Source organism: Dendropsophus ebraccatus, chromosome 5 (assembly GCF_027789765.1).
Source record: "Dendropsophus ebraccatus isolate aDenEbr1 chromosome 5, aDenEbr1.pat, whole genome shotgun sequence".
In the NCBI taxonomy this organism is placed as follows: domain Eukaryota; kingdom Metazoa; phylum Chordata; class Amphibia; order Anura; family Hylidae; genus Dendropsophus; species Dendropsophus ebraccatus.
The window spans coordinates 160184354-160209094 of record NC_091458.1 but is presented as its reverse complement, the minus strand read 5'-3'; the positions used below and the strand labels follow the sequence as shown (position 1 = coordinate 160209094).

The 24741-nt window shown below is 43.0% G+C and overlaps 1 protein-coding gene across 3 annotated transcripts in view; it reads right to left on the bottom strand.

The window, feature by feature from the left end:
* Nucleotides 1-24741, bottom strand: part of BCAS3 (BCAS3 microtubule associated cell migration factor) — a 657814-nt gene that overhangs the window by 453874 nt on the left and 179199 nt on the right. For all 3 annotated transcript variants that reach the window (XM_069971782.1, XM_069971780.1, XM_069971781.1), the window contains exon 16: nt 7524-7788. In XM_069971782.1, the coding sequence (XP_069827883.1) occupies nt 7524-7788 (265 nt within the window). The remainder of the gene's footprint in view (nt 1-7523; nt 7789-24741) is intronic.

Here is a 24741-nt window from a genome sequence, read left to right as displayed (position 1 = left end):
GCTATTTTTGTAAGTTTTCTCATCAGCTGGCCGTCCAAGAAGCCATGGGTGTGAAAGGAAGAGCACGGAAATCCACTACAATGATACCCTGAACATAGAAGCTTAGGGAAGGTCAGTGTCCTAGCTTTGAAATTGCCATTGACCCGCTGTGGGCACAGTGCTGAATGACAGACATGCACCCGCCGGAGGATTTCGAGATAACATAACCCAAACAAGGGAACTCTTGCCATGCAGGAGCGCAGGAAATGCCTCCTTAGGAAGACGGGGCTAACAGCTTCCTTTATTTCTCTCAGAGCCGGGTCAAGAACTAAACACATCCTTACTAGAGTAGGAGGCCTCCCTGATAATTACAAAAAATCCCAATGCACAGATAAAGAAGAAAGAGGTTGGCAAGCAGATCCTGTAAATACGAATGTTAGTAGACATAAATAACACAAGGGGCACAGGCGAGTGCCAGCTCCGAAGAAAATAAACAGTTTAGGGTGTATGAATGAAAATCTTAAAATAGCACCAAGCTCCGCTCCATCCAGAAGCTTCCTTCAAAGAAAAGAGGCATCAAAGACATCTCGCTGGTGTGCTTCTCTAATGCAATCATTAACTATTCTCATCAACATTATATCGCATTCATCTAGATTATATACCTACTATTTAGGTAGGTACAGTAACACAAATATTTAAACAGTTTTGGCGCTCCTGCCTGGGAGTATCACCCATACTTACCTGTCTGCACTGCTGCCGGGAGGGAGGAGCATGGAAAGGTAAGTACAGCTGCTTTATTGTTTTTTTACTACAGCAGCTGCATGTGTACACAGGATACATTAGAACTATAGCTAAGATAATATAACTATAATATAATATAACTATAGATAATCTTACATTACCCAATTTCTACAGACTCTTCTAGGAGACTTACTTCTTGGACATTCTTATCTCTATTATGTGTATCACAGTTCTGCAAACTCTCTCATATTCTGTTTGGCTTTGTTTATTTTCTTATTTATTGTGGTAAAATGTAAGATACTATTTCTCCTGCTTGTTTTTGTCAATATGCCGAAACCTCAATAAAAATGTCTGGGGGGAAAAAAAAAAAAAAAAAAAGAAATATGGCTACTTGCCGGCAATTGTCAGCATACCGCCGGAGTTCTAATGTGTCTTGCAGAAACCTACTGCATTTTTTCATTCTAATTTTTGTATACTTTGGGGGAGATTTATCAAACATGGTGTTAAGTAAAACTGGCTCAGTCGCCCCCAGCAACCAATCAGATTCCACCTTTCATTCCTCACAGACTCTTTGGAAAATGAAAGGTGGAATCCGATTGGTTTCCAGGGGCAACTGAGCCAGTTTCACTTTACTCCATGTTAGATAAATCTCCCCTTTGTCTTTTGAAGGGATGTTTTAATAAAATATACAAAAATGTGAACAAAAGATTCAATAGGTTTCTGCAAGACACATTAGAATGCCGGCAGGATGCAGTCAATTGTCAGCAAATACCGACAGAGTTCTAATATGTCTTGCAGAAACCTATAAAATCTTTTCGTTCAAATTTTTGTATATTTCATTTAAACATCGATTCAAAATATGAAATATACAAAAATCTGGGGGGGAAATGCAATAGGTTAACCAGACACCCTCCAATCTGCTGAGTAGGGGACACCTGGTAAATGCTCAAGTCTCTATTGATTTCAATGGGGCTCGTTACTTAAAGCGGTTGTCCAACCAAAATTAACTTGTCCCATATGCGCTGATCTCCATATCGGGCTTCTTTTTTATGAATAGAGCCGTGGATATGGCACGTGACTCGTGGTTCTACTCATTCCTATGAAGCTATCGGAAAGAGCCAAGCGCTGCCATACCTGTAGCTCTATTCATAAAAAAGAAGCTGTCTCCCAGCGGTCTTTCTTCTCTGTACCCAAGAATTCCCACCCACATTTCCCTTCTACCGATTCCATAGAATTGCCTTGCTTTTGACTTAATCCCAGAGCTACTGTAGCTGCAGGACGCTACTGAGCTGAATTTTTACAGAGGAAGCCAGGAAGGAAGCCTTTTTGTCTGACAAGATATATTACCTGACAAGATATATTACACAGTTTCTTATATTCAATTGTATTTTTGATCTATGCAAAGTTTGTTGAAATGACGGTGTCCATTTATTGTGATGTGCCTGCATCTTTCCATTCCCCGTTCTGGCCGTCACATGTAAGGAATGACGCTGAAGTAATGTGTTGCCCATAACTTCAGTCCCATAAAATCATATAAAATCATACATACGCTGAACAATACAGACACAAAAGAAAAGTTCTAAAACAAGTACACAGAGATATGAATCACCTTGGAAATCAAAGCACATGTGCTAGAAAGGCCGTCTGGTCAAGTGAACGCCATCCTGCTACCACATGACGGTTCTGTTTGAAGAGGGAGAAGCCGCAGCGAGAGCTTTTTCGTTGTACCTTTCCCTTCTACAAAGAGAGCAAAGGGGGACGCCCAGCCGTACCGAACGTTCCTGTGTATGGGGAAGATGGGAACCGGGCCGGGAGATCCTCAGTGCTGTTTTGGGGATATTAACAGTTTATTTAATATGCTACAACCTTTATTGCAACAATCCACCCTTGGCTGGCCGGACCCTCCCAATGAATATTGTGGTGGTGCTCTGCTCTTTCCTCCTAATATAAGGAGGGAAGGGTCAGCCAGTATACATTGATGCAATGAGGGTGTTAGCCCTGTCCCCAGTGCACCAAAATGCCTCATTAGCATATTAAACAAATGGATAATATCCTGAAAACGGCACTGAGGGTGAAGGTAAGAAACTTTTTAATAAAAAATTTGTATTGCCCCCAAACTTTATAAAAATCCCCAATATACACTACACTATACAATATACAGGAAATGCTTATAAATTGCTTTTTCCCTGCACTTACTACTGCATCAAGGCTTCACTTCCTGGATAACATGGTGATGTCACTTCCTGGATAACATGGTGATGTCACTTCCTGGGTAACAGGGTGATGTCACTTCCTGGGTAACAGGGTGATGTCACTTCCTGGGTAACAGGGTGATGTCACTTCCTGGGTAACAGGGTGATGTCACTTCCCGACTCCCAGAGCTGTGCGGGCTGTGGCTGTTGGAGAGGATGATGGCAGGGGGACACTGAAGGACACAGGGCACTGGAGGGACACTGAGCATCCCCCTGCCATCATCCTCTCCAGCAGCCACATCCCGCACAGCTCTGGGAGTCGGGAAGTGACATCACCATGTTATATCCAGGAAGTGACCTCACCATGTTATATAGGAAGTGACATCACCATGTTATCCAGGAAGTGACATCCCCATATTATCCAGAAAGTGACATCCCCATATTATCCAGGAAGTGAAGCCTTGATGCAGTAGTAAGTGCAGGGAAAAAGCACTTTATGTGCATTTTCTGTAATATGTGTATATTAGTGATTTGTATAATGTTTAGGGGGCAATACAATACTTTATTAAAAATTTAAGCCGGACTTCTCCATTAAGGGGTCAAATGCAATGTGAAAAGGCTCTTAGGTCAGGCAATGAAGGTAGAGAATAGGGGTGTAGAAGAACTGAAAAGGAAAGTTGGTCTCCCAATGAGGGGGTTCCTCCATTCTATAAATCTGAGCAAATTTCCACTTCCATTCTTTTAATGTAAGTAATGTTGTAGAGAGACAGTAAGTGGGGATCAGTAGCCTGGCTGCTGACATAAGATGGCTAAAAAGCAGTGTCTGTCCCTTTGGACACACAGCTAGAAGGGCCATATCTGGTGTTAGGATAACATAGGTTTTGCACACTGACTTACTAGCTTGGAAAATTTTATAATATTTACATTAAAATAACAATTTCAGCCAAAAATACACTGGAACAAGCCAATGATCTACACCTTAGGCTGCATTCACATGTTCCGTGAAATGGATGGTGATCATGGATCTGCAACCACAGACAATTTTAGGGGCCACTGAATCCTATAAGTCTATTCGAATTAGCCAATAGAATGTGGACACAAATACAGATGCACCAGGATCCAATTACGGACTAAACTGCACAGATCACAAGTACGAATAGGGGACCGGGGAAAACACTGAGCGTGTGAATAAGGCCTTACTCTACACGAAGCCCTCTGCTATTCCTCCTTTTCTCCAGGGCTTCAGTGGGCGGCCGGCACAATGGATATTCGGTCTCGGGTTACAGTTTTCAAAACGATTTATTACACAGAAAAGAAAACTGCTTCTCCACTGGATTAATCGATTAGAAATAGTCACAGGTCATTTGCTACATATTTAAAACAAAATCGACTTAAAACTTCAAATATATTTTGGAATCCTGGAACAGTAATAATCTCCTGTAACATCCCCTGACAGAAAACAGACGCAAAGGGATGAAAGGTGTACCGGGCCCTTCCATCCTGAGCGCTCTGTGATGTCAGACACAGCACAATGACCACATCTGTAGCTCTAATTATTTACAGACTGTCTGTATCCCGCATTCTATGTCCTATCTGTAATACAGACAACTGGCAAAATGCTGACTACATCACACAGTAAACACCTTGTCTCTGCGTCCTGCAGGCCTGAGACCGGGGCCTACTACCTCCCTGAGACCGGGCCTCAATTACAGCAGTGGTCCCGACGGACGAGCAGGGGCGACGGCGGTGGTGATGGGGATAGCCCTGGTACTACTCCCCCATCATCTATCTGCTTATACTATGAGCATATAGATGATGGGGGAGTAGTACAGTGTGCAGACTCACATCTTCCATAGGCAGCCATTGATTCCAATGGAGTGTCCAGCAGGGGTGCACTATATATAGAAGTCAATGGTACTCATTGACTTATATATATACATACATACATGCACACACACACACATATACATATATATATATATATATATATATATATATATATATATATATATATATTATATATATAGTGCGCCCCCTGCTGGACACTTCATTGGAATTACACCCTGGTTCGTGATGTCGTGGTATCTCTGTGATCAACTAAATTAAGGGAAATAGCTGTAAATGTGCATTTCCCATAATTAATGTATATTAGGAATTTGTCTAACTTACCCTAATTGATAAAATATTAAAAAATGCTTTTCCCCAAACTTCCCCTTTAACCTCTTAACGACGCATGACGGGTATACCCGTCATGCGGCCGTTAAGAGTAAACAGAGAGGGCTCCCGGCGTGAGCCCTCTCTGCAGCGCGCGGTCCTCGGTTGCTAAGTGCAGCCAGGGACCGCGTGTATTAGCCGGCACAGCCGATCGCCGCGGCCGGCTAATTAACTATTCAAATGCCGCTGTCAAAGCTGACAGCTGCATTTGAATAGCAGCTGTGCCCCCTCTCCCTGGTGTCCAGTGGGGGATCTCCCCCCTGCGATGCGATCGCGGAGGGGAGATCCGTTCTAATGAGCCGGCCGGGGCTCAGCGTCGGAATGATCCCGGCTCGCCAATCTATTCAGATGGTCTGCAGCAGACCATTATAATAGAGCACCGAGCTGATGGAACATTGCTCTATTATATACACAGGATTGATCTCAATGGGAGATCAGTTCTGTGTATATAGAAGTCCCCCAGGAGGCTTCATATTACTGTAAGGGAAAGTTAAAAAAAAGTGTTTTTATTAATAAAAAATCCCCTCCACTAATAAAAGTCTGAATCACCCCCCTTTTCCCATTTTACAAATAAAAATGAATAAATAAATAAATAAATAAACATGTTTGCTATCGCCGCGTGCGTAATCGCCCGAACTATTAATTAATCACATTCCTGATCTCGCACGGTAAACGGTGTAAGCGCAAAAAAATCCCAAAGTGCAAAATTGCGCATTTTTGGTCGCATCAAATCCAGAAAAAATGTAATATAAAGCGATCAAAAAGTCGCATATGCGCAATCAAGGTACCGATAGAAAGAACACATCATGGCGCAAAAAATGACACCTGACACAGCCCCATAGACCAAAGGATAAAAGCGCTATAAGCCTGGGAATAGAGCGATTTTAAGGAACGTATATTTGTTAACAATGGTTTTAATTTTTTACAGGCCATCAGATAAAAGAAAAGTTATACATGTTACATATCGTTTTAATCGTAATGACTTGAGGAACATATATAACAACTAAGTTTTTCCATAGGACACACGGCGTAAAAATGAAGCCCCCCCAAAGAAAAATAATTGCGTTTTTTTTTTTCAATTTCACTGCGCATATAATTTTTTTCTGGTTTCGCAGCATATTTTATGGAAAAATTCAGCCTGTCATTGCAAAGTACAATTAGTGATGCAAAAAATAAGGGCTCAAGTGGGTCTGTAGGTGTAAAATGCAAGTGCTATGGCCTTTTAAGCACATGGAGGAAAAAACGAAAACGCAAAAACGAAAGTTAGCACGGTCCTTAAAGGGTTAAAGGTTGTCAAGGAATATCAATAGTCCAGCGGCTGTCCTTGAAGGGTGCCCACTGCTTGAGGAGACTTCTGATATGTAACAGCCATATGCCAGAATTTTCTGAAAGCAAAATGTACCCCTAAAAGCTTTACCTCTATTACTCCATAAGAGTTAGCTCGATCTTAGAGGAGTGACCAAAATTAGAAAATAATGTCTGGTTTCTTCCAGAAACAGCACCCCCTTTGTCTTTAGTTTGTGTGGGTTATTGCAGTTCAAGTGAATAGAGCAGAGTTGTAATACCACATACAACCTGAGGACAGGGGTGGTGCTCTCTTTTTTTTAAGAAAACAGCTATAATTTTTTAATCCTGAATAATAGACACATGTTGTATATCTGGGACCCCCAGCATTACAGAGAACATTGTGTTTTATTCCACAAATCTCTGTGTATGCTACCCATAGCAATTGGAAAGACTGGGCTGTTCCTGTCATTGACTTCCATGGTGAGGGTGAATGGCAAAAACAGATGAATGTAAAATCGTTTCAATTGATTTCAGCTCTCTGGTTCAGAGCGGGAACAGAGCGGGTTCCCTCATTCTCACCAACAGTGGTGGGGTCTTGGAGGTTGAACACTATTCATAAATCTATGACCCGTCTACACGACAGAAGATAAAAGTTAAAAAAAAAGAAAAAAAAAAAAAAAAAAAAAAAAGAAAAAGGTTGGTGGACAACCCTTCAAGGGGTCAAGTTTTAAATCTTACCAATAAAACCTGTTCAAGAAGAATATTCTAGAATCACTTTAGCAGAGCAGCAAAGTTACTTTCTAATGTCTGGAAGATACGCAGAGAAAGTAACTGCACACATACAGTATCTGGGATCAGACTGGTTCTTTCTGAATACTTAAAATATTTCAAAGAATTAACATTTTTACCTTCAAACTGCACGAATGCTGTAACTACTTCAGACTGATTTTTGCATATCTGTGTAAAAATAGAAATATCCTTCTTTCTGCTGACTGGCACGAAAAAGAGAATTTCCAGCTGTATGTGAAAGTGGTCTAGCTCAAATACCTACAAAATACATAGCAAATGCCCACCCATGTAGAAGTGTAGCCGCAGTGATCCTGTACTCACCATGTAAGGGAGAGCCGGATGGACTGCTGGACAGACCTGGCACAGGACTGCATCTGCCCCCTTGCTTTGAAGTAAGCTCCTGCTCAATCTCTTCAAGGCCGGCACTTTTCTGGAAGCGACTCATGCGGTTTACCACGCGGGGAGACATGTGTGTTCGGACACATGGTTGACCACCATATGGGTTTATTGGGAATACGTGGGAAGTGCCACGAAGAGTGCTTACCACCACCCATCGGCAGTCATGGCTGAAGCAAATGTCCTGCACCTGAAACAAAATGGACCACAAGGAACGTTAGTATTTAAATAGTAAGCGGCCAAAAGTACATTACAGCTTTATATATAACATCACTGTCTATGCGCACACTTATTCCGATAACATTATTCAAAAATATATATGTGTAAAAAACTTCAGTTTCCCAGGACTGGATCCAGCTTTTCCAGACACCCAGAGCACGGAGCAGCTCAGAGTTAAAAGGCAGCCGGCTGATAAGACGACTACCAAGCTAACCAAGCACTTCACTTCTATAAGGCTATGTTCATATAGTACCGGGCGGATGATCTTTAGGGCGGCAGAGTTCAGATGCGGGCGCATCCGTGCGCGCCCGCAGCACTACTCTCCACTGCACACTATGAAGCGCGTGGCCAGAGCCGCTCGATCCAAAGTGTGCACTGACGGGGTATTTAATGAATAGCGGCCGCAGAAAACTGACACGTTGTATGCGGCACCGCTAGGGATCCCAACCGGAACGTATACTATGTGCATACGCTCCGGCTGGGATCCCATAGACGGCAAGGTAATGTATATTTTCATGAAATAAAAAAGTTTTCCCAAAATATACGTAGTGTGAACCCAGCCTAATACTGTAAATTCGCCCATCTCTAATGACAGTAGTAAAAACTAATCCTTGATGGATATTAGATCCCAAGTTCCCCGTGACTTTGCCACCTTAGACCTCAATGCGAGTTACGCGTGACTGCAACTTGCTTGCTATTTAGTAAACAGTAATAAAATTGTGCAACTGCAAGACCTACGCGATAATGAGACTTATTGGCACACGAGCACAGCTGCCATGTAGTCCTTAAAAATGAAGTGATAAGAGAATTTCACATGGAAATCCTCATTCAGATGTGCAGCACAAATCTGAGGGTCGGCCTCAAACCTCTTCTACAGAAGTACATGTGAACAAACCTTTACATGTTCAAATACAAAAATATGTATTCTTTTTATTATTAAAAGCAACATAAAGAATCAATTTATTGTATACATGCATCAAGAAAAGAAAATACCAGATGAGTTCTACCGACTTCTAAGGCGGCAAGTATTGTGGAAACCACATTCGTTATGTACTTGGAGTTGTCACTTCATCACTGCAGGTTAGCTACACAGGAACTTTTTTTTAAAATTGCAGATATTTATATCACTTTGCCCATTAAGTGCTGCAATACTGGAATGCCTCCTCGCTCCCCTTTCCATTCTTATCTCTCTTTGATTGATAGTTAGAAGCTTCCAAATTTCGCACCTGTGCACGGTTTGTATGTACAGGTCAGGGATGATATATGGAAGCAGGGCAGAGCGCTGGGAGCTGTCAATGAAGCATGGATAGGGATAAGAGGGGGAGCAAGGAGGCACTACAGCCCTCAAAACTTAAAAATCAGATCAAAAACTTTTGTATGTTGAGGAAGTACAGACAAATATATGAAAAGCATGAGAAGGCATTCCCCACACCCCCAGTTCTGAGCTGCTGCTTTCTGCTTCAGACACAAAAAACTGTATGTGAGCTGTTTTGTCTTCCTCTGCTCTGAACCCTCCTCCTCTCCCTTCTGAGATGGCTCATACAGCATCCCTGGCCGGCTGTCTCTGTACTCTGCGATGCCAGGAAGGTTAATGTGAGATCAAGTTGCTGGTGACCTCCCTGTAATTAACAGGGTGCAGAGACAGCTGGTCAGGGACACTGCTGACATGAATCCTCTCGAAAATGGGGTGGGGGGGGGGACGGAGAGAAAAGCTCATACACAGTTTTTTGTGTCTTCAGCAGTAAGCAGAACTGGGGGAAGGAGACAGGATAGATAATAACAAGTACAAATAGTTAGTCTCCGGGGGGGGGGGGGGGGGGGGAATTCAACATGGTTTTTACCTAGAGCGGAATACATTATTAATGTCATCATTATTTAAATTGGGAAGATATTTTTTTTTTATATTTGTCCTGTTGGCCAAATTACCTAGAAACTGTCTTGGTTTATGTTTTACAATGCCAGAATGATCAGCTAGCGATCAGCTCCTTTAAGTATTGCAATTCCATAATTTTAATCAGGGATTATACAACTATACTACGTGTACTAAGCCAAAGTACCTGCAAAAGCTGTGTCTTAGTGACCTTGCTGTCAAATGGTAGGTTCAACTTTAATTTTCCCAAATGAAACCCAGGCTCTGGGTCAATGTATATACATGAAGCCCTAGAAGTACAATATAAGTCATTTTAACCTCAAGTCTAACTTGCTCCCTTTGTGCCTTTAGTCCAATTTCTTTTGGGAACAGTCAACAAAGTATATACACGATCAATACATAATCCATCTAGAAAGAACAGCTGAATATACAGACTATAAAAACAGCAAAAATACCTTCTGCTTTATAAATGAGTATGTTTTCTAATTTACTGTGAATGGCAATTTGTTGCCATGAAAAAGCCCCGCTTTAATGATGAGTCACGGTTCAAGAGGTATCCGGCCTATGCGCACAGTACTGACCTGGAAACACTGATGAATGGACGTTCTCAGCAATCATATTACACAATGGCAACGGACGCACAAGTCCCAATTAGACTCCCTGACATCTCTGATATGAAGCGTCTTATAAGCGACACTAAGGAAACTGCTGATATAATTTAGGACGACGTTTAACCCTTGCACTACTGAAGTAAATAAAACCTGTATTTTGTTCATAATCCATAACTTTCTATTTACTGTCCTGTTAATATTGTCTTCATATATATTCCTAGATTGTAAGTGCCAGCAATGGTCCTCACTCCACTTGTACGGATAATTAGTGTATAGTTCTGTAATGTCTCACTGTATATGTGCCCTCAGAATTGTAACGTGCTGCGGAAATTGTTGGTGCTTTATAAATTATTATTATATTATCTAAAAGGAAAGCTATTACTGTTACACCTTTTTTTTATCCCAATAGAGTATTTCTATGCAATTTTACATTTTAGGTTTCTGTGTGTGTTAAGGGAGAACAAAAAAAATACAGTGTGAACAGGGGTGTGGGACTTTAGTAAAAGAATGTATACTCACCTGTCCCCGTGCCCCTGCAGCGCCGTGTCCTGGTAACTCATGACCAGAGAAAAAGTATCCAGCCAATCGGTGACTAGAGAAGTGTCCCCTCCCCCAGTCACTGACTGGCTGAGCAGGCATTACTGGGTCATAATGTTGAAGAAGCAGGAGCGGGGGTCCATGATCAGTGATGCAGCGATGAGGGGGAATGGAGAGAGGTAAGTATGTATATTTTATTTTGTTCCCACAACCCCCTGCCTGCACTGCATTTTTTGTGTTTGCTGGAGTTCTGTAACTTGCCTTAAAGATTAGTTAGTTACTCCAAGAAGAGATCTAGAATATTTTCCATAGATCAGCAAACTGTCCTTGTTCTCATGGTCGTCAGATTCAAAGTAACAGCTCAGATGATCCTGAATACATTCAGGTTGCGGCTGCTTGGAACACTGGAGAACTTGCAAATGGTTATAAGCAACCCTGACAGTTTTACTGCCAACGTGGTGGTGGTGGTGGTCCATTCCTAACTCCTTTGAATTCTACTTACACTCAAGTATTTAATCGTAAAAAATTGAGATTTAAGAGATATAAATATACAGTACGTCCAAAAAAAAACAAAAAAAACCCTAAGCTCAAGCGATAGACTGAACATTTCCTTACACTACTGGCGATGAATCTGCCGGAATGAGCATTTCAAACTTAATATGTAACATATTCCTAATGCTGCACAAGAGGAATGTGTACATAACACTTAGAATCTGATAAATTAGCTGTTTACACAAACCTCTTGTGTAACCTTGTATGCACGAATCCCCGGAGCAGCAGTGTGTGCGCAGGCCAGGATGGACGTTAGTACACATGGGAACCCAGCTGTTTAGTTGGGTGAGGGAAAGGGTCATGTCTGCTCAGCAGCGACAATGGATTTTACAAACATACAAATAGCTAAACTATGGGTAGAATTTTATATGGACAAGTGTAACATGTATGGTTGTGGATAATATAATAATAGGAGGTGTTTTTTAATGTTTTTTACATATCATAAAGGTTGATTCCTGCGAATGGTTATAGGTGACTGGAGGGCCTCATGCACAAAGCTCACCAAGAAAAATGTTATAGGTAGTGATGAGCGGACTTGCCGAACGGTTTGGGATTGGCACTGTCCTCCAAACCCGAATGACCACCATTTGACTTCCAGCGGCTGGAGAAGTTGGATGCCACTCTAATAAGTCCTGGAAAACATGGGTACACCACGGATAGGCTGTCTCCATGTTGTCCTGGCAGCCCTTGGGTGGCCTCTAACTTCACTAGATGCCGGAGGTCAAATGCAGACCGTCCAGATTCGGAGAACGTTGCCAAACCTTAACAGCCGTAAGTCCTCTCAACACTACCTATAAGTCATTCATAATTTTTTGTCATTGAGTTACACAGATCACAACAGGAAAGCAGGGATGTGATCAGTTGGCTGCTCAGCTATGTCAGGTGAGGAGACATAGCTACCATCTGAGGAGGCTTGATAGCGAACAAGGAAGTATGGGCAATTGCAAATAGGTTGTTCTTAAAAAATAAATACATATTTCAGATCAACTGGTGCCAGAAAGTGCCAGAGATTTCTAATTTACTTTTGAAATCTTTCTATACTTATAAGCTGCTGTATGTCCTGCAGGAAGTGCTGTATTCTTTCCAGTCTGACACAGTGCTCTCTGCTGCCACCTCTGTCCATGTCAGGAACTGTCCAGAGCAGCAGCAAATCCCCATAGAAAATCTCTCCTGCTCTCCAGACTGGAGAGAATACATCACTTCCTGCAGGACATACAGCAGCTGATAGGAACTGGAAGACTTGAGATTTTTTTCTGAACTACCCCTTTAGCATAAAAAAGGGTGGTGGTGGTGGTAGGGGGGGGGGTATCATGGTTGCAGCTGGTGCAGACCTGCCACATAGTTGCAATTTTTTAACACAAACATATCTGAATAGTCTTAAAAATCTACTTAATAATAGGAAATAAACATTAACAGCTTTTCTTGTACTGGTTTTGGACCCAATAAAAGGCAAGTTTACATTTTTAAACTGCAGTAATTATAAATTGCCAACCATGTCCCACGTGCACAGAATGCATGGAATAAAATGGGTATTCCCAATAAAGTGGCAATACTACAGATACATGATATGGAGCAGCAGGATACAGAATGATCCGTATACATGAGATGCTAGAACTGCTCGTAGATAAGACGGGTCACTGGTCACTTGCTTTACCGTTCTTTTTGATCTTGTTATATAAACACACATAAAAAAGTTTTGCCTGAACCCAATATAATCTGGACGGAGAACAAATACGCTGTGATGACAGCGCTCCAGGGCCCGTGCCCAGAGCCGTCCGTTATCTCACATCGACTCACGACTTTTGCTTGTTTTGCACCAAAAAAAACCTGTGACTATAAGTGACCCCTGGAAGCATTAGCAAATATCAAATAAGATAAAGGAGACACGGCCATGTGCTGCTGACAAGCAGAGGTAAAACATTAAAGCCAGTCTTATCACATAGCACCGAGCAAACTAGCAAGTTCATATTTACTAAGTCACAGAGATATCAGCCTTTTCAGCACGTAGAGAACCAGGCGCATGGCGCATTACAGAATGTAACCGATCTTATCAGCCGCCAAATAACAGATCCCAGCTGCAGTTTAAAGGGAAATCGCTTCATTTCTCTGCCCAGGATATTATAGTTATTTGTGTGATCAAATAATAGCACAAATACCAGTATCATCCATACTCTAATACAGGGCTGGGGAACCTTTTTCCTGTCGGGGGCCATTTGGAAATTTACTAAATAGTTTGAGGGCCGTACAAAATAACTTTATAAAAAATGAAACTATAAACTCACCATTAATGTGATGGCTGGAAATGCTTTTAGTTGGCGATACGTTTTACTTGGGCGGGTACTGATGATGTTGCTACTCGCAACTGGTTTTCTGGCACCTGGCAGCATTATATACAGGGGGCAAGGCACCTGGCAGCATTATATACAGGGGGCAAGGCACCTGGCAGCATTATATACAGGGGCCAAGGCACCTGGCAGCATTATATACAGGGGCCAAGGCACCTGGCAGCATTATATACATGGGGCAAGGCAACTGGCAGCATTATATACAGGGGGCAAGGCACCTGGCAGCATTATATACAGGGGGCAAGGCACCTGGCAGCATTATATACAGGGGCCAAGGCACCTGGCAGCATTATATACAGGGGCCAAGGCACCTGGCAGCATTATATACATGGGGCAAGGCACCTGGCAGCATTATATACATGGGGCAAGGCACCTGGCAGCATTATATACATTTCTTTCATGAAATTACAAAAGTTAGTAATATTGTAATATAACTTTATACTTAATAAATGTATTTATTTTTCCATGTTTCCATTGACTGACAGCACCAAGGTGTGATACAGTCCCTCTGCTGCCACCAGTGGCTGTGTTGAGTACTGCAGGGTTTCTGAAGCCCTGCTCCTGGAACAGATACTGAGCCACCCCATATCTCTATTTTAATGCATATTAGTACATATGGCAGCACTATGCATGCATATCCATACATACATGTCCAAAAGGTCAACTTACCTTCCAAGACCCCTACAATTCCTGAGCAGCACTAACTGGGACTTATATCCCAAAGTGGCATGCACCAGGATTCACCAGTGCTGCTTCCACCTCTACAGTAGTATGCAGCAATATGCCATGGTGCACCCCAAGTTTATGGGGGAAACAAGACGTGCACATAGCCTAATTGAGAAACTTGTGTCTTTTTGGTACACGAGTCTGACGCTCCCTTCCTTACCGAGTTACTTTCCCAAACAGAATTCACCCTTTCTAGCTGTGCAGTTCTAATGCGATCCATGTAATATTTATCACCTTCTAAAAAGTTCTCTTTTATAGAAAAATACCTGATAAAAAAAAATTACGTTTTTAAAAATGTGTCTACTGTATATTTAGCAATCCTTCAAAATGGAAGATTTGTTTTCTACTGTCCGTGCGTCAGGAATCTGGAACTTCATTTAAAAGACATTTGTGGATTGCACGGTTGACATTTTGATGCTATCAGAATAAACAAAAATATTAATTGTCTTCATATCAGACCAGGTTTCTCAGAACTTGAGCATGCGGCACCTGATTACCCGAGCATGCGGCATCTGATTACCCGAGCATGCGGCATCTGATGACCCGAGCATGCGGCACCTGATTACCCGAGCATGCGGCATCTGATTACCCGAGCATGCGGCATCTGATGACCCGAGCATGCGGCACCTGATTACCAGAGCATGCGGCACCTGATTACCAGAGCATGCAGCATCTGATTTTCCGAAGTATGGGGCATCTGATTACCCGAGCATGCAGCATTTAATTATCCAAGCAAACAGCATCTTATTACCCGAGCATGCGGCATCTGATTACCCCAGCATGCAGCATCTAATTACTTGAGCATGCGGCATCTGATTACCCGAGCATGCGGCATTTGATTACCTTAGCATGCAGCATCCAATTAGCCAGGCATGTGGCATCTGATTAGCCAGGCATGCGGCATCTGATTACCCGAGCATGCGTAATCTGATTACCCAATAATGCAGCATCTGATTACCCAAGAAAGCAGCCTTTGATTACCCGAGCATGCGGAATCTGATTACCCAGGCATGCAGCAACTGATTACCCGAGCATGCAGCATTTAATTACCGAAGCTTGCGGCATTTAATTAACTAAGTATGTGGCATCTGATTACCCATGCACGTGGGATCTGATTACCCCAGCATGCAGCATCGAATTACTCAAGCATGCAGCATCTGATTACCCAGAAAATGATGTGGCAGACCTGGTGTCCCACCTCTAATGTTGAATGGCTGGGCGCACCTGCCCAGTCACATCCCAGTTTACCTCTCACCAATAGGAAGCAGCCGCACACCAAGAGCGTCAAACTGCTAGAATTAACGTTGGAGTGGAGAAGGTAAATGGATATTATACTTTCACCCACCACACACACACATACTTATCCAGGAATTCTGGGAAAGAGTGTCCTGCCTCAGTTCTACTTTAAGGGGGTTGTCCCAAAAAATGTCCGCACAGGGCATTAAGGATAAGGGAGAGTCTCTTACCTTCCTCCTCAGCACTATTCCTGTGCAGTTTTAATGTAATTCCTGGGTCCAGTAAAGGCCCTATTCCGCCAACAGATCTGACAACAGATTATCTGCCAAAGATTTGAAGCCAAACCAAGGAACAGACTATAAACAGAGAACAGGTCATAAAGGAAAGACTGAGATTTCTCCTCTTTTCAAAGCCATTCCTGGGTTTGGCTTCAAATCTTTGGTAGATAATCTGTCGTCAGATCTGTTGGTGGAATAGGGCCTTAATAGGCACTGCCCCGACCTGCATGGCCCGCTCTTCTGATCAGCATTAAAAGGGGCAGGCCAGCCAGTTTAGCATTTCCACTCTCTTAATCTTTCAATGAAGCGACTACTTCATTCTGCCACAGGACAAGAACGGTACACAGCGACACTGGACACAACACTGGTTTTGTAAATTTAATCGCTGAATTGTGTTTTAAAATTGGAAGCCTTCTTGATGATGACATCATGATCAAGAGAGGAGCATGCTGGGAGCATAGGACCCACGGCCTCCCAAGCATTCCTATATATGTAGATCACTGCTGCGATCTAATGGTCCGCAGGCGTTGGATAACCATTACCTGTGATCTGCAGGCAGAGGAATGGAGAGATAACACAGATAATTTTATCCCAACTTTCTCTAGCCCAGAAAAAGAACTAAAAACAATACAAAAATCTTTTAAAAGATTATGACCGGTACAAACATGGTGTGAGAAATCAAACAAGACAATTGTATTCTAGGCAGAAAATCCCCAAGTGACAGAAAAAAGCTGTGTAATTTCATTAGTCTCGAAACCGTGAATGTATTCTTCCATCATATGCAAAGGGCAAACACATCTATCATAAAATTATTCAAACACAATAGCAGGAATACTTCATTTACCAATAATAGCATTCCTCTGGCAATCACAGGCGCCAACTTTATGCTGCTGCGGAACTGGTTTACTATCCTGGGAGCAGTTAAGAAAGCTAATACTTCTCTTGTAGGTTAGACGCTTGTCTGCCTCATGGCCCAGTCCAACGCCACTACTATGCACTGCATTAAAAGCATGTTAGCAATACAGACAAATTTGTAAGCACTTTGCAGGTTCTGAAACCTTTTTGGGCAAAGTTGCGATCTGCAAGGTAATAAAGCATTTATATGTCTTGCACCACAGATGATTTAATGCAGAGCGTATCTATTGAATTTACCCTATGTGCACTCTTAACAGGAAAATTGTTGTCAGATGAAAGCTTTCTCACTAAGTCGGTGACCACAGAACAGCTCTCTACTCCAATAATTAGGGATGGATCCTTCATGTTATTCTGCTTAGAGGAAACCTTATTAAAGTCCCAGGCATTCTCAATGTAATCTGGAATGTAGATCCTCTTCATTAACAATATCCCTTTAAAGCCCGGCCAATGACTCCGTACACTTAACCAGTCTTCTTGATGAAACTTTAGACAGCAAACTGCTTAAGATTATAAGAGAGATGTAAGCAGATAATGGATAGATGGCTACTTCCATCCCTACAGATGGGGGCCTATTTTAGGTGAATAATTGGATTTTTCACTCATTTATTTATGAACGAGTAGTTGGTGGACAAATATTTTTTAGATGCAATTTTTTTATCTGCCTGTCTTGAGTATGCACCCAAATTTTTACATACGGCTGGGTTCACACTGCGTTTTTGCAGTCTATTTAACATTTAAGTTTTATTAAGAAAAAAAAAAGGATGCACTTGTGTTTCCATTCTAAAAAAAAACACAGATCCAAACGGATGCATATTTTTCTCAGGTTTTTTTGGGGCGTACACAAAATCATGGTTGACCTTAATTTTGTGTAAGTTAAAAGTAACCATTTAAAAACAGACTAAATGTTAAATGGACTACAGCCTAATCCAGGATTTGCATTTACCGTATTTTACGGCGTATACGGCGACTGGGTGTATAAGGCGACCGCTGACTTTTAAAGAGATTGTCAGGGGTTTGCCTTAGACGCCGGAAAATGTAAATCCCTGCCTGACCACAGTCCTGCTGCGGTCAGGCAGGGGTTAACTGCAGCTAAATTAATAAAACAACAAACAGTAAACTCACCTGGGCCCGTTCCCGGCCTCCGCACATCATCTTCTCTGCTCCCGTTCCAGGCGCAGGATGCCCGAAGCTCTCCCGAGCAGCCGAGCGTCTAATCGGAGATGCTCAGCTGCTCAGGAGAGCTTCGGAAAAATGACAGGGGCTTCGGGAGGGGCATATAAGACGACCCCCGACTTGTGACAAGATTTTTCGGGGTTAAAAAGTCATCTTATATGCCAGAAAATACGGTAGTTTATCATTTCCATTGCAGGCCTACGTCTGCTGAGTACCAGGTGAATTTGTTTGTTCAATTTTTTGTGAATATTCTAAGAATATTTTATGCAAAACTTTCTAAATATTTAGAAAAATTACTCCTATTAGTAAAAAACAGATGAACACTGTAGAAAAATTGCACAGTTTAGACTCCATAGTAAATGTTCCCTATGTCCCCTATTTTCTAAATTTACATTTGCGTCTTCCACGGTTTATGACAGTTATTACAAAGTTACAATAAAAAGAATTTTAACACAGCGGTTTAACAAGGAGGAAGCTGGGTAATAAGAGAAGTGAGGTTATCTTCACCTTTTCCTAGAAAAACTGTGCAGACGCATAAAAACAAATAATTTTGCACAAACAAAATGTCATCTGCATTGTACTAGATGAATGGAAGCTGCCATAGTGTCTCCCTAGTGGCCAATTTACCAGAAAAATTGTAATAATGGTGGGTTTGCAAAGCAGTAACCTTTGCTCAAGACATTTGTCACACAACCTGACAGTCATTTTAAAGGGTAGAAGGTTAAACAAATAGATGATAAAACATAACTAAACAGATTATAGAGAAAATACATATTCTAGAGCCGGAACCTACAATAAATAGTACTGATGTGATTACAATAGGGGTAATCTCCAGGACTCTTATTGTAATGCACAACGCAACTCTTTACAGGAAGGAACACAAGTGACGTAGTATGAGGGGCTGCTGATAAGTCTTTGGCTTTACCCAGAAAGAAACGAGATAGGAGGATGAAACTTTACACGTATTCCACATCCTCTCCACTGATGTCACCAAACTTCTTACATTGGTATTCAAAGTTCTGTAAGCCTTGCAAAAAGGAGGATTTCGGTTGTGTGAAATATGGTACCCTTGAGGTGTTTCTTCAGGTTTAGAAACAGATGATAGTCAGAGGGACCTAGATCTGGTGAATAAGGCGGTTGGTAAACCAGCTGGAAGCCTAGCTCCACCAGTTTTGCCGTGGTCACTTGTGCAGTGTGAGGGAACAAGGTTCCTTTGGACAACTTGCTGCGCTGTTTGGCCTTCCGAGCTGCCTTCAATTGGTCGAAAAGTTCAATGTAATATCTTGCATTGATGGTGGAACCATTTTGAAGGTAGCCCACTAGCAGAATACCCTCCTTATCCCAAAACACAGACGCCATCACCTTAGTGGCTGATGTTTGCACCCTGAACCTCTTTGGACCAGAAAAACCATTGTGCCTTCCCTCTTCTGACTGGTCCTTGGTTTCAGGGTCATACAAATAAATCCAGGTCTCATCCATAGTGACCGGTCGATCCAAGAAGTTCTCATCAGTCCGGAAATGCTGACAAATGGAAGTTGTCACTCACATGCTTTTCTGATCTGTTGTCAAACATTTGGGGATCCACTTTGCAGATAGTTTTTTCATCCTCAAACGTTCATGGATAATGACTAGAGATGAGCGAACCTGAAGCATGCTCAAGTTCATCCAAAGCCAAGCGTTCGGCATTTGATTAGTGGGGGCTGCGGAAGTTGGATAAAGCCCTAAGGCTATGTGGAAAACATGGATATAGTCATTGGCTGTATCCATGTTTTCCAGACAACCTTAGAGCTTTATCCAAGTTCAGCAGCCACTGCTAATCAAATACCGAACGTTCGGGTTCGGATGAACTCCAGCATGCTTGAGGTTCGCTCATCTCTAATAATGACACAAACACATTCAAGAGAAATCCCCATGATGTCTGCTATTCCTTTAGCTGAAATTCAATGATTTTTCAGTATGAGGTTGTGCACAGCATCGACGATCTCTGGGACAACAACCGTTCTCGGTTGTCCAGGACGTCCCCCATCATTGGTGCTAAAGCGGCCAGTTTTAAATTTGGCAACCCAGCTGTTACCTGTAGAATGTGAAGGGCATTGATCCCCCAATATCTGCTACATATCACCATGAATATCCTTCGCAGACTTTCCTTACAGAAACAAGAATTGTATGTCTCCTCTGCTCTCATTTGCTGTGAATATCGGCTTAGACTCCACCATATTGTTTTCCTACGCGCCTAGATCACTGTTGCCATAAGCTTCATACATGAAATTTGGAAAACATACCTTAGACACATAAGGCTTTCATGTGATGTAACATTTGTTACCATAGAAGCAAAAAAGAACACAAAGCCAAAGACTTCTCAGCAGCCCCTCTTAAAAACATTTAAAGAACAGATATGAAACTTTCTAAATACAAAAAGGGGCTGAACCGGGTGACATCTGCCATTTTCTCTAACCTCATATTATTTTAATTTTCCCCATATCTTAGTATATTTTGAGGTGCACAACAACAATACAAAAGATGCAACTGCAAAGTTTTTGAAGGATTGTCAAACTTCAGAATATATTGCAAATCTGAGTCAGTGTGTAGTAAAAACTAAATCCTCATACTCACTTAGCCAACCTCCTGCATTTGCTGTTCAAATAAATCTACATAAATCCATGAAGACGGCTCCCAGGGCTAGGTCCACACCAGCGTTTTACCCTCCACCACAATTCTGCTTCTCTTTTCCATTTTGAGAACAGAAAAACTGAACCGAGTGGATCTGTCAAACTCCCCATTCATTTCAATGTTTTGGGGTTTTCATTTTTCACGATGGACATTACATTTGTTAAAGGAATTTTTTGTCCGTCCCCCCCTCCCAAAAAAAAGAAACAAGAACGGAAAAATGTTTATCAGGTTTTTCTTTTTTTATTTAATTTTAAATTTTTTTTTTATTAATTTTTTTCACAGAATATGTGCAGAAGAGGTGAGAAACCAGGAAGGAATATAAACTGATATGCAAACAGATGCCGACTGAAGCAAATGGATGGATAAAAGTCACCGAATAACAGGCTAATCGATGGGGGTCCGAAAGCTGGTACCCCCACCAATCCCAAGAATGGGGAGAAGTTGTCATCTTAAATGAACAGAACATAGCAGGTATATGCAGCAGGCAGTCCGTTCATTCCTTTGGATCTCCAGACATTGCTGAACTTGGGATAGGGAATAACTCAGCAGCCCTGCCCCCACAGCTTCTGATGGCCTTACCGGGCAGAGGATTTCACAACATTCATTCACTTACTTTATGGTAAGGCCGGGCTCACACATTGTAAAATAAACAAAAAAAGGTAAAATTGGTGTACAAAGCATCTATCAGACATTATTAGATTGAAGATAGACGACTCTTGAGGATTTTTTCTTTCTTTTTTTTATTTTATAGTGTATGAATCTCAGGGCCGGATTAAGGTTGGTGGAGGCCCTGGGCGACAATTTTGTTTGGGGCCTCTCATTCCCCCCTCCCTCCCCCCAAGAAAAAAAAAAATCCAACATATACAGTCATCCATACAAGTGGATGCCTTACTGTAGGGGATTTATAATGTTCATGAACATTATACACGGCTGTGACACCGAGCTCGTCATGAATTGTAGTGAAAACGTTTGTAGAAGTTTCATTTCTTTCAAATTCAGTGTTGAAAACTGTCAGTTTTAATTTAATGCGGGGCCCCTCTCTGTGTACTATCAGTGTGATGCGGGGTCCCCCCTCTCTGTGTACTATCAGTGTGATGCGGGGTCCCCCCTCTCTGTGTACTATCAGTGTGATGCGGGGTCCCCCCTCTCTGTGTAGTATCAGTGTGATGCGGGGTCCCCCCTCTCTGTTTAGTATCAGTGTGATGCGGGGTCCCCCCTCTCTGTTTAGTATCAGTGTGATGCGGGGTCCCCCCTCTCTGTGTAGTATCAGTGTGATGCGGGGTCCCCCCTCTCTGTGTATTATCAGTGTGATGCGGGGTCCCCCCTCTCTGTGTAGTATCAGTGTGATGCGGGGTCCCCCCTCTCTGTGTAGTATCAGTGTGATGCGGGGTCCCCCCTCTCTGTGTAGTATCAGTGTGATGCGGGGTCCCCCCTCTCTGTGTAGTATCAGTGTGATGCGGGGTCCCCCCTCTCTGTGTAGTATCAGTGTGATGCGGGGTCCCCCCTCTCTGTGTAGTATCAGTGTGATGCGGGGTCCCCCCTCTCTGTGTAGTATCAGTGTGATGCGGGGTCCCCCCTCTCTGTGTAGTATCAGTGTGATGCGGGGTCCCCCCTCTCTGTGTAGTATCAGTGTGATGCGGGGTCCCCCCTCTCTGTGTAGTATCAGTGTGATGCGGGGTCCCCCCTCTCTGTGTAGTATCAGTGTGATGCGGGGTCCCCCCTCTCTGTGTAGTATCAGTGTGATGCGGGGTCCCCCCTCTCTGTGTAGTATCAGTGTGATGCGGGGTCCCCCCTCTCTGTGTAGTATCAGTGTGATGCGGGGTCCCCCCTCTCTGTGTAGTATCAGTGTGATGCGGGGTCCCCCCTCTCTGTGTAGTATCAGTGTGATGCGGGGTCCCCCCTCTCTGTGTAGTATCAGTGTGATGCGGGGTCCCCCCTCTCTGTGTAGTATCAGTGTGATGCGGGGTCCCCCCTCTCTGTGTAGTATCAGTGTGATGTGGGGTCCCCCCTCTCTGTGTAGTATCAGTGTGATGCGGGGTCCCCCCTCTCTGTGTAGTATCAGTGTGATGTGGGGTCCCCCCTCTCTGTGTATTATCAGTGTGATGCGGGGCCCCCCTCTCTGTGTAGTATCAGTGTGATGCGGGGTCCCCCTTCTCTGTGTAGTATCAGTGTGATGTGGGGTCCCCCCTCTCTGTGTATTATCAGTGTGATGCGGGGTCCCCCTTCTCTGTGTAGTATCAGTGTGATGTGGGGTCCCCCCTCTCTGTGTAGTAGTGTGAGATCAGTGGTCCGAAGTCAATTTAGAAATTTTGTGTTTTTACTTTGCCCATTTGCCCATTTTTATGCCAACCGTGGGCTCCTTTTGGCCTTATTTATCACCGTTCCCCTCAGGGCTCCTCACTTACAAGCAGGTAATGAATATTATACATTTTCTGTAAGAATAATAGCTAAAACGGGAAAAATAAAAATCCTCTGAATAAGAAACTGCTGAATAAGAAACCAACTTCAGCCTGGTTAATCTAGATGCTATATAACAGCAACATGGCAGACATCATGTGGTCATGGGGACAGAGGCTATTTGTCCTGCAGTACAGTAATACTGTGCACTGTGCCACTGAGGGGGTAGTGGGTCTCACCACAAAATGTGGGCATTTTGTGGAAACTGTGGGTGGGATAAAGATGGCATTAAGGGGCATTGTGGAGAGTACAGAGTGTGCAAGTATAGATAGCAGAGCTGTATGTGTGTGAGCATTCATAAAAAATATGTATGTGTAACAGGCAGGTGCGTGTGTGTGTGTGTGTGTGTGTGTGTGTGTAACAGGAAGTGCTGTGGTGTGTGTGTGTGTGTGTGTGTGTGTGTACATTGAAGGGCTAGTTACCTCATACGGACATGAGGTCCTCTCTATACACATCCCCTTCGACAGCTTGCAGAGTCTGGCTCCTCCCTCATCACATGGGCCTGACATCACCACAGGTCCTTTAGCTCACACTGAGCAGGGTATACCGTCCTGCAGCTGCCCTGGTGTCCTGTCTCTCAGCCATATAACAGTCCTCACAGGGAGGAGCAGGAGTCACAGGACACAGGCTGCTGCAGCCATGGTTAGCAGCAAACAGTGAGGATACAAAACACTCTGTGTGAGGTTGTGTATCCTCTACTGTTTGCTTTTTTTTTTTTTTTTACAAACCCTACTTCCAGGCTTGGGCTGGTGGAGGCCCCCTAGTGGTGGAGGCCCCAGGGCACGTGCCCCTGGTGCCCTCCCTTTAATCCGGCCCTGATAAATCTAGCCCAAACGTTACTGAAAACTTGCATAATGTAACTAATAAATTAAAAGATATAAATTTCTCTGAAACAGGAATTCTACCTAGTGTCTGAATGTCGGTGGTGTCCAGCCAGTCCTTTCATGACACAACTAATGATAATTATGGGCACTTTGTCCTTTGGTTCGGCCCAAATTATCAAACAAAAATGCTGCACTTGACATTGTTCTGTTTGGCACAGGAGGGCGTCCGGCACCACAGCTGGTGCCATCAAAGACAAAACTTTTCTGGAAACTTTGGGATCAGTTTTGTTATTAGCTTCCTTCTGGCATTTTTGTACCACATTTTAGAAAATCCCAATAGACTTTACTGAAGTGGAAACCTAAGGATCTAAACCAAGACTACAATTGTTGTACACATCGGCAGGCTAGGACTGGCCCACCGTGGAACCAGGGCATCTCCCAGTGGGCAACAAGCTTAAGTGGCTACAGGGGGATACTTACTGGGGGGACTACAACAGTGGGGGGGGGGGGGGATCTACCTCCCAGGGAAGCTACCAAAAAGGGGGAGGGATAGGCAAACCTGCACAAAACTACCATACTACTATAGAACTTCTATATAGTTATAGCCATTTAATATGGTGGCTTTGGTGGTCTCCTTACTGGAGCCACTCCTTAGATAGGTCCTTCCCTGGAAGGATATCTGGCTAGTTCTATGTTTTAAGACTTGTAATCGAGGCTGTGCAGACTCTTT